We start from the raw sequence: 12,321 nt of genomic DNA, 5'->3' as shown, positions 1-12,321 counted from the left end.
TTTTAAAAAAAAAACCCTTTTCCTTTTTTATTTTTTTTTAAACCTGAAGAATATCTCCCTTTGTATGGTAAAAGCTGGGGCTGGGAGGAAAGAAAGCTGGTTCCTCAGGGTTCAGGGGAGATAGTAGGCGATCTGAGGACCAAAGAGCTTCCTGCATTTCCCAGATCGGCCCTAAAATCTCCCAGACTGTCCTAGTGTGGCTGGGGTGAGGCGCTGAGGCAGCTTCCCATGTCCGTTGACTACCTAGAAAATGCAAATCCCTCGTATCCTTTAAGGGAGGGGGGTCAGTACCAGTTAGAGCTTTAAAAAAGAAAATGCTGTTGGGTTGCTGCAAGCGCAGGAGCGGTTCTTGGGGCAGGAGTCGGAGGTTTTTCTCCCTGCGTGGACATGGTCTTCGCTCATGTCACATATCACTGGTCGCTTGAGCCTGCATGTATCTCCAGTTGGTTCCAGCAGGTTGTTTTTGGAGGCATTTAGGGGAGAAAAGCATCCCAAACGTTTTAATCAGAAAACCTGAGAATTTCGAAGGCAAAACCTGGTGTTCTTTCTCATTGTAGGCTTTGTAAGTCTGCTTAGCTCCGTGAAAGGTGTATGTTGTGGCCCTCACCACATCTTTCAAAACTAGGCTGAGCAATTTTGGTTTTTGTTTTTAATTAATGATTCCACCAGTAAAGGCAGCTGGGAGGACCAGTAAGAGCTTTCCTTAGCATCACCGTATCACCTCAGTTCAGCAAAACACTTCAATATTTGCTTTTTAATCCCATCGAGCCTGGGCAGGAGTCAATTTTTCCTGACTTTCATCCTTTAAAACATCGATCTACCCAATTGCTGCAGGTTTCCGGTCACTGTGGTGGCTTTCCCACCTACACCAGCATCGCTGGTGGCGCATTGCACTTGCTGTCAGGCCGGGATGTGTGCGGCCAGGGAGCTGGAATGTCCTGTCAGTTTTCTGCCTTCGTGGAGGCAGGCAGACGTTTGGACTTGGGTTTTCTTTTTTTTTTTTTTCTGCGTTTTTGATAATCGTAACCTGTAACCTACAGCCATTGAGCCGAGAGCAATTCCTGCGTGTGACTTGCGCCCAGGGTGTTCTTAAGGACCCTGTGCTGAGACTCTGCTTTCCTTATAAAAGCAAATGGAGTGGTTGGGAGAGTCTGATACTGCTCCCGGCTTGCTGCAAGCCCTGTTGTTGGAGGGATTGGGTGAGCAGGTAAAGCGGGCTGAGACATATATATGTATTACTGGTGTTTGTTGACATGTTTTGGGGGTTTTGTTGTTTGCAATTTTGTACAAGTAAACCATATATCATCCCACAACCTGATCTGTCCAGCATCCAACTGGCAGATGCAAAATTTGGCCACTTGGAAAGCAGGAGCCAAACTCTTTGGGCAGGGTGTGACATGGTGGGGTCACATCCCCTGTGGGTCTGGCTCAAATCCCAGGGAAGAAAAGAGGTTTTGGTCCTTGAGAGCTACTCGCTCTGGCTCCCATCCCTGCTGGAGCGTGGTATTGAAAGTGAAATGTTGGGAAAAGCCTTTTCCTCTCCCACTGGCATTGGAGACTCTTTGCAGGTTCCTGGGTTGAGCATTTTATTGCAAAACCAACTTATTTTAATTAAAAAAAAAAACCAAAACCAAACACCATGCCTTTGCCGCTGTTTGACCTCCAGCAGTTGAATGGCTGAGCCAAGATTACAGTCCTGCTCGGCCTTGTGGGACTTGGCATGTTTATCCTGTCAGGGAAGGGCCCCACGATGCTGGGGTGCAGGCAGGTTCTTGGTGGTGCCGGAGATGCTGGTGGCTCTCCAAAAATGAGCTGGCACTTTGGGAAGTCTTACACAGCGCTTTGCTGTATTTTACGTTTTTCAAATACTTGTTAAAAACAGGGCTTGAAGCAGTGCTCAGAGCACAGAAGGAAAAAAAAAAAAAAAGTTTGAATTTTTGCTTTCCTCAGACCTTGTGCCTTTGCCTCCGTGACTCAAAGACACCCAGGCAAGACCAGTGATTTTATTTCTTGCTTCTTATGCCCTTTGTGCCCCAAACGGTATCAGGCAGAGCCGGATCTGTGCTGGCACTGGCCGGACATGGCTCTGCTCCCAGCCCAATCATTCGGAAAACTTCAGACCATTGGGTTCATGCCCCCAAACGCGCTGTGTAGCATTGGACGCCCCAGCCCTTCCCAGCACAGATCTGCATCAGAGATCGGGATTTTCCCTGGTGGGAGCTCGGGTGTTCAAGAAATAAAGCGAAAACAACTTTTTGCTTTTCTGTTAAAGATGCTTTTTTTTTTTTTTTTTAAAAAAAATATATATATAGGAAGAAAAAGGTGTCAGTGGCTTTGGAACAGGCAGGCATGTGCGGTGTGTGTCCTGGGAGAGCGGGGCTGGCGGGACCCCCGGCAGCAGATACAGGGGACACAGCCCCTTGGCCTCAGCCCTTGCAGTGCCACCACCTCCCGCAGCGTATAGCACTTACTGCCCAGCACGGTCGCCTCGTTATATCGGTGGTGTTTTATCCAAGGAGTGGGAGGCGCCTACAGCCTCTTCCAAGGGCTTTTGTGGTACGGACTTCATTGGACAAAATTGTCCTTATGCTTGTGGCTCTGTTGTTTTTTTAATTATTATTTTTAATGGAGAAACCAGTGCAGGGTGGGTTGGGTTTTGTGTTTTGTTTTGTTTTTCCTTCTGGTTTGGGAGTATTTTGGAATTTTTACACTTTAAACCAGAAAAACCTTCTCATGTTTTTGCAGAAATGACAGCAGGCTTCCACCATGTCTATCGGGTTCGTTGACATTGGAGATGTATTTTTTATTTTTATTTTTTCCTTTCCCTATTATTTTTTAACTCGCTTCCAGCCACCTCCTGACCGTTGGACTTTACCTCCTGACATTTTGAGTCTTGCTGGTCTCAAGAAATCTCCTCTTTTTGCCCCAGCCACGGGTAATCCTGACCGGTAAATCCAGCTTGGAGAGTTTTCCCTCATCCATCTGGCTGTCTCCCGGAGCATGTATATGTATGTATATAGGAACCTCTTAATTGGGCACTAATTAATTGGAGGCTACTCCCCCATCTCCAGCCAGGACACTGCTCACACCACTGCCAGTGGGGGTAGTTGCACCCCAAAAGCCGGGTGACCCCACGTCGTCAGTCTCAGCACTGTTAGTGGGGGACTTTGTGGTGGTGTCACGGGGTGTGGGGGAGCAAGGAAAGGGGTTGGGGACACTTGGCACCGTGGCCGTGCCCCCGTGGGGCCACTGGCTGAGCAGGATGATGCTGTTATCAAGTGAATTTTTCTGTCTCGTTGGAGCTTTTTCTCAGCTGTCTTCCAAGTATTATTTTTATTGTTAAAAAAAAAAAGAGGGGAAAAAAGTTAAAAAATAAAAATGTGAAATGTAATTTTTACAGCAGCAATATGAAATATATTTTATAAGAAATAAAAAGAAAAGTTGCCTCATAACTTGCTGGCTCTGCCATGTCCTTATAGCCTAGCCCCGGGGGGCACCCATGACCCCCCGGGACCCCATGGCCGCGCAGGGAGCCCTGTGGCACAGCCCTTTCTGGCACCACTAGGTAGCAGTGTCTGCCCGGCGCTGGGAGCCGCGCTGGCAGCGCCGCTCCCCCCCGCGGCCCCAGGCTCTGCGCATCCTCTGCTGTTTTTCCCCCAAAATCCCGAAATACCTCAAGTTTTAAACTTGGGCTCTGCAGGACGGGATTTGCATGTGCTAAACCCGGCTGGTTTGTAATCGGTGGCCCAGAGTCCTGTGGCCGGGAGCCCTTCCCTTGCGGCCGGTTAAGCGCTGAGCCGAGAAGTTGCTTGTTGATGCCAAAAAAAAATGGATAATTTTTTTTTTTTTGAATGTGTGTTGAGGTGCCAGCTGGCCGTGCGCGAAGCGATCCCCTAACCAGCCAAAGTCTTCCCCAATTAATTTTTAATTTCCAGCTGCTGGTCGAAACAGCAGCAGAAGTCGTGCCTCTGCCCGGAGCTGCAAAGTGGGGACACAGCAGCCCTGCCACCGGCTGGTCCCAGTGTGTCCCTACCCCTCTGCCGCAAGGTGCTTGGGTGGTGATGCCCCCCCTCCCCAAACGTGGGGGGCTCCTGAGCTGAACCCCTGGACTTCCAGCTGGGCTGGGGCCTCGCTGGGGGTGCCTTCCTTATCCCTATGGAAAAGGATTCTGGGTGTGCAGAAATTCCCCTTTTCTCTTAAACCCTAAAATCCTTTTTTTTTTAACCCTTAATCCCCCGCTCCCCATCCCATCCCATTTTTGGCTGAGGGACACATGTGCGATGGGACAGACCCTGCCGGTAGCTCTGCAGCAGCCTGCGTGAGGGGGATTTCTGCCATCCTGGAAATAACACAAATGTACAGAAATCTCCTTTTTTTTCCCTTAAAACCAAACTCTTCCCCAGCTGAGCAGGGCCATTCAGTCGTTCCCACCAGCCCCCCCCCCCCCCGCCCCCCCCCCCCGTGGCAGGGGGGCAGCAGGGACCTGCGTTGACCCAAGTGATGGTTGCCAGTCGCAATGATATCGTAGAAACAGTAAACTAATTTATTAATCCTTTTGCTATGTACAAGTTTAATGGAGAAATCTTTGTATGAAACAATTAAAAAGAACAAGATCTGGGATTTTTTTTTCATCGGGGTTATTATATTATTTATTTTATTATTCCTTTTTTTTTTTTTTTTTTTACAAAGAGTGAAGGGCAGCACTGCGGGTAAGACCCGGGCGAAGTCGCTCCAGGTTTATGCTTTTTGGGTAGCAAATTAGGCAGGAGAATCAACCGGCTCTGATTATCCTGGGAGCGACACGGCGGGGGGGGGGGGGGGGGGAACCCGCGTCCCAGCGTGGGGACTGGGACACGATGCATGCCGGGGGGGCGGGGGGCCGCAACAAAAACATGCGCGTGGTTTGTATTGCTGAGCAAAGAAGTCAACCCCAGAGGCTTTACAAAACTTGAGGGAAAACACTGAAAAAAAGGGAAAAATACATTTTAGAAAAGGGAAAAAGAATTTAAAAAAAGAACTGGTGTTTCCCAGGTGCGTTTTGGGCACTGGGGCAGGAGCCGGTCCCTGCTGTGGCGGCTGGGAATGGAGCCACAGTGGGACGCGACCCCTTGGCATCCCCCATCTGAAAAGTTGGAAATAAATCCCATGTGAAGGTATAAGCCCTGGCTGGGGGATGCTGAGCGCTGCCAGGGAAGGCACTGGGAATGTGGGGTGGGGGCTTATTTTCTGCTGGATCCAAGGTGGCTTTTTCACAGTGGCCAACCCAAAAAAAGATAAAACAAAAAAAGCCCCAAATCCAATTTTTTTTGAAAGAATCCCTTTTTTTCCTTATTTTGTTTAAATTTCTGCCCGCTCCCCCGCGGTCCCCTCCCCGCCCTCCCCATGGCATCTCGCTCCTGTCGCAGGCGGAGGCCGAAATTCGTCGGGTCCTGGTTTAAATCTGGCTTTAGTGAGTGAAGAGCAAAGTGATTTCTGAACGCGTGCGAGTCTGAAGCGCTTTGGGGTCCGTCAGAGAGAGGATGGAGACTGCTGGGGTGGACAGGAGCAGGGTTAATTTTGCCTGTGCCTGGCAGAAGGTGCTGGGATGCGGTGCCGGAACGCTATAAAAAAAATAAAAATAAAAAAATAGAGAAAAGAAAGAAAGAAAGAAAAAAGAAGAAAATAGAGAGGGGGAAAAAAAAAAAGGGAAAAAAAAAAGGGAAAAAAGTAGCAGCTGAGCCGAGAGTGGAGGGAGCGGGGGGCTCTCTCCCAGGGAATGCAGGGCTGGGGGTGCACCCCCTAATTTAGGGAGATGCCACCCGGGGGGAGGTGGGGATGGGGCAGAAAAAGGAAAAAGAAACAAAAAAAGGGGAAAAAAAATTTAAATTCTCCCAAATTGTAAATTTGGGGAGGGGATGGGGATGGGTGGTCTCGGCAGCTGCAGGGTAGAGAGGCTGGGGGCTCTGAGCATCCCGGTGGAGCCAGTGGCGGCACAGGACACTGGTTGCCGCTCGCCTGGCAATGTGAAGCTGGCGTGTTTGGGGAGGAATTATTTAATTTCTAAAAGGAAAAGGTTCTGTTTGATTTTCATTTATTTTCATTTATTTAGAATTACTTATATATTTTTAAAATTTTAAATAATTTATCTCTTTTTTTTTTTTTTTAGTTTTTTCTTCTTTTGATTTTTTTTTTTTCTTTTGGGGCAAACCACCCTTCGGACCTCTTGGGCGCTGAGGGTAAAACCCTGTTGCCCACCATCGCTGGGGGGGGGCTGTCAGCAAAGGGCCTTTCCCCAGGCACCCTCCAGACACCGAGACACCGACAGCCACCCTCAGCATCCCTCCCCAGTCTCCAATTCAGCATTTTTAAGTTAAGCCATTTCCAATTTTTTTTTTTTTTTTTTTTTTTTTTTTGCCCCCTTTTTAATTTGCACCCATGGACATGTGGTGTAGAGGGGTAGAGGGTTGACTTTTTTGGCCATGGCGGACCTAGCCGGGCGGCGTGGGTCTCCGTTAGATCTCGTTGTGCTCGCTGATGCCGCCAGCGATGTCGTACTCACTGGAGCGGGGCGACATGCCCAGGTACTGCTTCAGGAACTCGCTAAACCTCTTCTGGTTGTTCCACTTCCTCGCCGACTTGCGGACCCCGATGAAGCCCCCGTACCGCTTCTGCACCCCCTTGGCTGTCGGTGCCGGCCGCGAGCTGCGCATCCCCCGCGGGAAACTGCCGAGCCGTCGGGAAATGTCCTCAGGTGGCTGCGGGAAGGCGCCTGGTGCCGGTTCGACGCCTTCATCCTCGGCTTCCCGTCGCCGCAGCAGCTCGCTTACCTGCAGCGGGCTCACCGGCACCGCCGGCACCGCGCCATGCCAGGGATCGCCAGCGTCCTGCAGGTCGTGGGGCCATGGGGCGGCTCGGCTGGCGGCAGCGCACAGCTCCCAGGTGGCCCGAGGCACAGCTTCGCCTTCGCACTCCAGGATGCAGACCTGTGCGGCAAACACGGGGATGGGAGTCAGATGGGGTTTGGTCCCCCCAGGGCTGTGGGACACCAGGCAGCACCAGCTGGTGTACCCCAAATGGCAGGTGCTCGAGCATCCCCCCACTTCCAGCCTGTCCAGTGATGCGACGTATTGGAAGACACCCATGGAAAGGTGCTGGCAGCTCATCAGCCCTTGCCTGGCCTCATTTGGGGAGGTGTCCCCTCCCAAAACCCATTCCTGGGCTCCCAGAGATGGTGGTGGAGATGCTGCTCAGCTTCCCTCTCTGGCCCTTCCTGCTCCTCACTGGACATACTCCACACTTCCCCGTTGATGCTTCCATCCCACCACCATGTGCTCAGCACTGCAGGGTCCTTCAGCCGGGCATGAGCCCCAAAAAACCCCAAAAATCACTGAGTCATGGGAGGGTGGAGGTGGTGCCTGTGGCATATGCCCATGGCATGTCCTGGTGCCTGGGCTTGTTCCTCCCTAGGGGCAAGACTTTGCTTTTCTCCTTGTTGAACTTGATGAGGTTCCCACTAGCCCTTTTCTCCAGGCTGGCAAGGTTACTCCAGGTGGCAGTACGAGCCTGTGGTCTACCATCCACGCCTGCCAACTCTGCATCATCCGTTCATTGCTGAGGGTGCGTCTCTCACATCATCCCGGCCATTCATGAAGACATCAAGGTCCTCCAGGTTTCAGTCCACCTCACTGCCCATTTATCTATCCCGTGCTTCAGCAGATTGTCCACAAGGATGTCATGGGAGACAATGTCAAAGCCTGATGAAAGTCAAGACAAGCTGCTTGTCTCACTGCAGAAAGCTGTCAGGTTGGTCAAGCACGATTTCCCCTTCATAAATCCATGCTGGCTGCTCCCAGTGAACTTCTTGTCCTTCATATGTTTGGAAATGCTTTGCAAGATGATGTGCTCCACCACATCCCCAAGGACTGAGGTGACGCTGACCAGCCTATAGCTTCCCAGATCCTCCTTCATGCCTCCTCAAAGAGAGGTGTGACATCTGCCCCCTCCCAGCCCCCAGGAACCTGCCCTGGTCACCACGTCCCTTCAAAGGCCACCAAGAGCTGCCTCATCAAGAGGTGCCATCAAACTTCCTCAGCACCCATGGGTGCATCCCTCTATGTTTGTGTCTCATCGCTTTCCAAGAGGCCTCGTCCACTAAGGCAGGACACGGACCCAGCATTGCTGTGGGGTGATAGCCCCAAGTGGGCCACTACCACCAAAACCAGCACCCAGGGGAAACCATCCAGAAGAAAACCCTAGAAGAACGAAACTAAATAAATACCAAAGAAACCAGGGCTGGAGGGCCCAGATGGGGAGGGTTGTCTTCCTTCGCGTTGAAGCGTCTCCATCCCAGCATCACCTTCATGGCGGGCTCTTTCAAATGCCTAACACCAGCTGGGGACCCCCATGCTGAAGTGCGTTGGCGTGTCTCGTCGCTACAGGCCATCTGCAAGACTAAAACCTTTGCAAAGACGCACGTCACCATGGGTTCATTGACTTTGCCAGGTGGGAAGTGCTACAGGTCCCAGCGTGGTGTCTCAGGGCTGCAGCTCGAGCACATGGCTCCGCAGCAGTCAGCTATTTCCATCCCCAAGGGCGGCCAGGCTCTTCAGACAAAAAGACAAAAGAAAAATAGTTGTCCCAAAGTGAGGTGGTGACGAGGGTCTTGTAGGCTCAGACACCTAAGAGGGTCCTTGTGGAGATGCTGAGGGCATCCTGCACGGAGCCGAGATCCTGTCCTGGGGTCTCCAAGGCTTTGGCAGGATCTATGGCTGATGGGCCACTGCAGTGGCCTGTGTAGGAGATGAAAGGTGATGGATCACATGGAGCTGTGATGAGCACCAGCTGGTAGGCTTCAAGAGGAATCACCCCGGACATCAGTCTGAAGACAACCAGCAGTCCTACCACCCATCTGCAGAGCAGCACCAGGAACATCTCAGCGGTCCTCAGCCACCCTGCTGTGTTCTCAATTCACATGGAAATGGCGTCTGCCACCAGGCCAGCTCATGGTCTTTCGGGAGCCCTCAGCAAACACCAGCCAATGCTCCTCCATGTCTAGTGCTGAAACTACCCAGGGCCGCTCCTTCTGACCTTCAGTTGGCATTAACGGTGTCACTGTGGGTTTGCACCATCCCTAGAGGACTCTGGGGACCAGGATGTAGGTGATTCATCCACAACTTGAAGACCAGCTCCATCAGCCAGTCCCTGTCCTGCTCTGGCAGCTGCAATGCTGGTGCAGGCATGCCTCTAACTTCAGGGGCATCTTCTATTTCTACCTCAGGAGGGCGGATGCTTTGGCCACCGAAATGGTGGGGGGTTGTATCCAATCCCACCACGATGGTTCTGCCAGCTGAAACTGAGCCTTGAAAGTCCTCTGCTCCTGGTTCAAACCACTCTTGCTTTGAGATACAACCTTGTACGGGACCCATGAGCCACCAACCATCCATCCCATCTCCTCTCCACCTTGCTGGCCGGGGAAGACAGAGCAAAATGCAGCTCCAGAGGCAGGACCAGGTAGGAAGGGGGGGGCCTGCAGAAGTGCTGGTGCCTTCAGACTGCAAAACAATATTTTGGGGCAAAACCAGGGCAGTTGTGCCCCAAAACTTGGGGGCAGCGATGTGCCATTGCAGAAGGCTTTGCCAGCAAGGGGGTGGCACTGGGGTGCTCCAGCATCTCCACAGATCCCTGGAAGTCTCTGGTCTCCCCTGGTTTTGTGGAAACATTTCCCAGTTCTGGGGGCTTCCTGAGCTGCTGGCTCCTTTTGGGTGGATGTCTTAACCCGCCGTGATTTATCGTCGCTAATAAATAGGCAAGAGGGCAGGGGGGAGGCGATAGATAAACCCCCGGAGGCAGGGTGGGAATGGGGGGGAAAGAAATGCTGCTGGCCAGGGCACGGCCGTGGCTCAGAGGAGCAGGAAAAAAAAGGTTAGGGGCTGGAAAAACCCCAAACCCCCTATTCAGTGGCTCTTTCCACCCAGCGTTGGAGGCAAATCAAGGGAGCGAGAGAGGCTGTGGGGGGCCCGGTCACACAGAGTGCTGTGGTTTGCCAGCCACCTGCAGAGCTGGTCCCATCCTGCTGGGGCTCAGGGTAGGATTTTGGTGGCTCCTTGGAGGATGGAGTCCCCTGGGGGGGTCCAGGGTCGGCATACGTAGGGGCAGCGAAGCTGCAAGCCGTGGGGCAGGAAAGCTGAGGTTGCTTGGGGTCTTGGGACCCTCCTTGGGCCGTCGCAGCCTTGTCCCCATCTCTCCCAGCAGCTGGTTTGGGGTCTGAATCCTCCCTCGGGACCATCTTGTCCAATGGTGTCCCTGGGGGGTGCCCAAGGAGGAGAAACAGTGACAGCAGGTGGCACCTTCCCCTCGAGGTTTGGCATGGACCGGCCACCAAAGCCCCCCGCCAAGCCCCCAAACCCTAACCCTGGCACAGGGAGGAGGGTGCCTACCCAGTGTGACAGGATGCAGCTGGCACAGCACCCATGGATGCTACCCCCATGGGTGCTGCCTGTGGCAGGGGACAAGCCAGCAGGCAGAGGGACTTACAAGGACGTCAAAGCTGTCCCGGTAGAGGTGGCGGTCGCAGCGCAGGCAGTCCCCCCGGCAGTCCCCCCGCACCCGGGCAAAGAGGCAGAGCAGCAGCAGGTCCCAAAGCACAGCCCTCATGGCGGCACCGGCAGCAGCTGCAGCCAGGAGAGAGAAGAGCCGTCAGGATGGGACCTGCACCACCGAGCCCTGCATGTGCACCGAAATGTGCCCGTTCTCAGCCTGTCTTCCCTCACCCCCCCCCCCAGACACGCATGTTCCCAGTCCCCCTGACAAAATTATCCTTTCAGGAAAGGAGCCTGGCTGCCTCCTCATCCCCAAAACAGATCTGGTGTGTCCCAGCTTGATTTTTTCCAGGCTATCTCATGGCACAAGTCCCGGCTAGGGCTTATTTTAGCAGGTGGACGTGGTGGGGCAGCACGTCCCCAGCTGTCCCCTGAGCAGAACACTCCTTACCCAAGCATGGCTGGAGCGGGGTGAGGATGTCCTGCTCTGGTATCCCCTCCTGGCTGTTTTTAGGGTGCTGCCACCCCTGTCCCTATCTCAGCAGAAATTGCTGGGATCTGAGCCCACCTGGTGTGCAGCAGCAAAGCCAATTCCCAAAGACCTCCCTGAGTCCTGTCCAGCTTTGCTGACATCGGTGGCAGCCGGCGATTAAGTGACATGACCAAGGCCACGCGGTTCCCTCCCAATTCCTGGAGATTTCGTTTGATGCATCCCCATGGCCATCTGCAAACAGGAGGGCTGGTCCTCCTGACCCACCCCTCACGCTCATCCTGCCGAGAAAAGGGATCTGACATCCCCGTGGTCCTTGGGAGCAGGTCCCAGTGCTGCATGGCACCAGGTTTATAAGCCAGCGAGGAGACGAGATGGAGGCGATGGAGAGGAGCAGGATGAGGATGTGAAGGTTGGTGCTATCCTTGGTGGCACCAAGGTCCCTCCATGCCAGAGCAGCACCCAGAAAACCCTGTACCGGGATGCTCAGAGGGGAGGAAGACCTCGGTGATGGTGACTTTGCAGCCCGTGTGTTGCTCCAACAGCATTTCAAGCTGCTTTTGGTGTGGGGTTGAGCACCTGGCCAGGGGCTCCCACCCCACCAAGGCAGGGGTTACCACTGCTCCTTGCAACGGAGGCAGAGCATCCACCCGGGTCCCCGACAGGCACCATGGTCACCTTTCATCACTGCCAGCCAGGCAGTGACACAGAGCCTGACGGCTCCCAGTTGTCATTTGCTGGAGGGTACAGGGGGAAGCTGATAAGAGCTGGAATTAAGGCTTAATCTTCATCGAGTCTCATTAAAACTGGCTGGCAGTGTGAGTCAGAGGCTTGGCAGAAAGCTCCTGGGAGAGGGCAACACCCAACCCGCACCCCCCCCCCCCCCCCCCCCCCCCCGAAAAATCACTCAGCCCCAAAATGGGGTTCGGTGGAGGCAGGAAGGGGGCTGCAACCCACCCCATAACCCTGTTCCCATGTCCCCAAGAGACATCAAGTCCGGTGTCCTGGGAAAAGCAGGTCACATCTGGCTGCAGAGGAGGCTCCGAGATTACGGCTCGGCTTTTCTTCCTGGTTAATTAAAAGATGCTATCGGGCAGGCGGGATGCGGTACCCTGCCAGCATCACTGGCAGGGGCACGGGTGGGAAAGAAGGAAACAACCCCCGCTTTGCGCATCAGTGCCCCCCCCCCCCCAATTAAATCAGCCCTTTCAAAGGGCAGGACTGTGTGGGGTGGATTTTTCTCTTGTTTCTGCACTGGGGTGCCGGGGGGGTGGGGTGGCAGGGATGTGGGGGTGTGACAGCATGAAGCCCCCT

General features: G+C 53.4%; 1 protein-coding gene across 2 annotated transcripts; it reads right to left on the bottom strand.

The window, feature by feature from the left end:
• Positions 1-4,813: 4,813 nt before the first annotated feature.
• Positions 4,814-10,643, bottom strand: PNOC (prepronociceptin). 2 transcript variants are annotated; one of them, XM_055714596.1, is made up of 3 exons: positions 10,513-10,643; positions 6,539-6,962; positions 4,814-5,600 (listed from the first exon to the last, which is right to left on the bottom strand). In XM_055714596.1, exons 1-3 carry the CDS (start codon positions 10,630-10,632, stop codon positions 5,551-5,553), a joined length of 594 nt encoding a protein of 197 aa, XP_055570571.1. In that variant the 5' UTR covers positions 10,633-10,643; the 3' UTR covers positions 4,814-5,550. The 2 variants fall into 2 exon arrangements, with proteins under 2 accessions (XP_055570571.1, XP_027667401.2); XM_027811600.2 differs by lacking the exon at positions 4,814-5,600 and having other exon boundaries at positions 6,178-6,962.
• Between the last annotated feature and the right edge of the window lie 1,678 nt (positions 10,644-12,321).

This window comes from Falco cherrug, chromosome 6 (genome assembly GCF_023634085.1).
Source record: "Falco cherrug isolate bFalChe1 chromosome 6, bFalChe1.pri, whole genome shotgun sequence".
Lineage (NCBI taxonomy): Eukaryota > Metazoa > Chordata > Aves > Falconiformes > Falconidae > Falco > Falco cherrug.
The sequence above is the reverse complement of the archived record's forward strand: the minus strand, read 5'-3'. Positions and strand labels throughout refer to the sequence as shown.

Bases quoted from the DNA above. Each gene is read 5' to 3' on its own strand.
- PNOC (XM_055714596.1), bottom strand. From the start codon at position 10,632: ATGAGGGCTGTGCTTTGGGACCTGCTGCTGCTCTGCCTCTTTGCCCGG. The intron at 6,963-10,512 runs GTAAGTCCCTCT...TTTGCCGCACAG, and splicing joins GGGACAGCTTTGACGTCCTT to GTCTGCATCCTGGAGTGCGA. The intron at 5,601-6,538 runs GTGAGTACGACA...TTTTTTTTATAG, and splicing joins GGGCATGTCGCCCCGCTCCA to CGTTCCGGCACCGCATCCCA.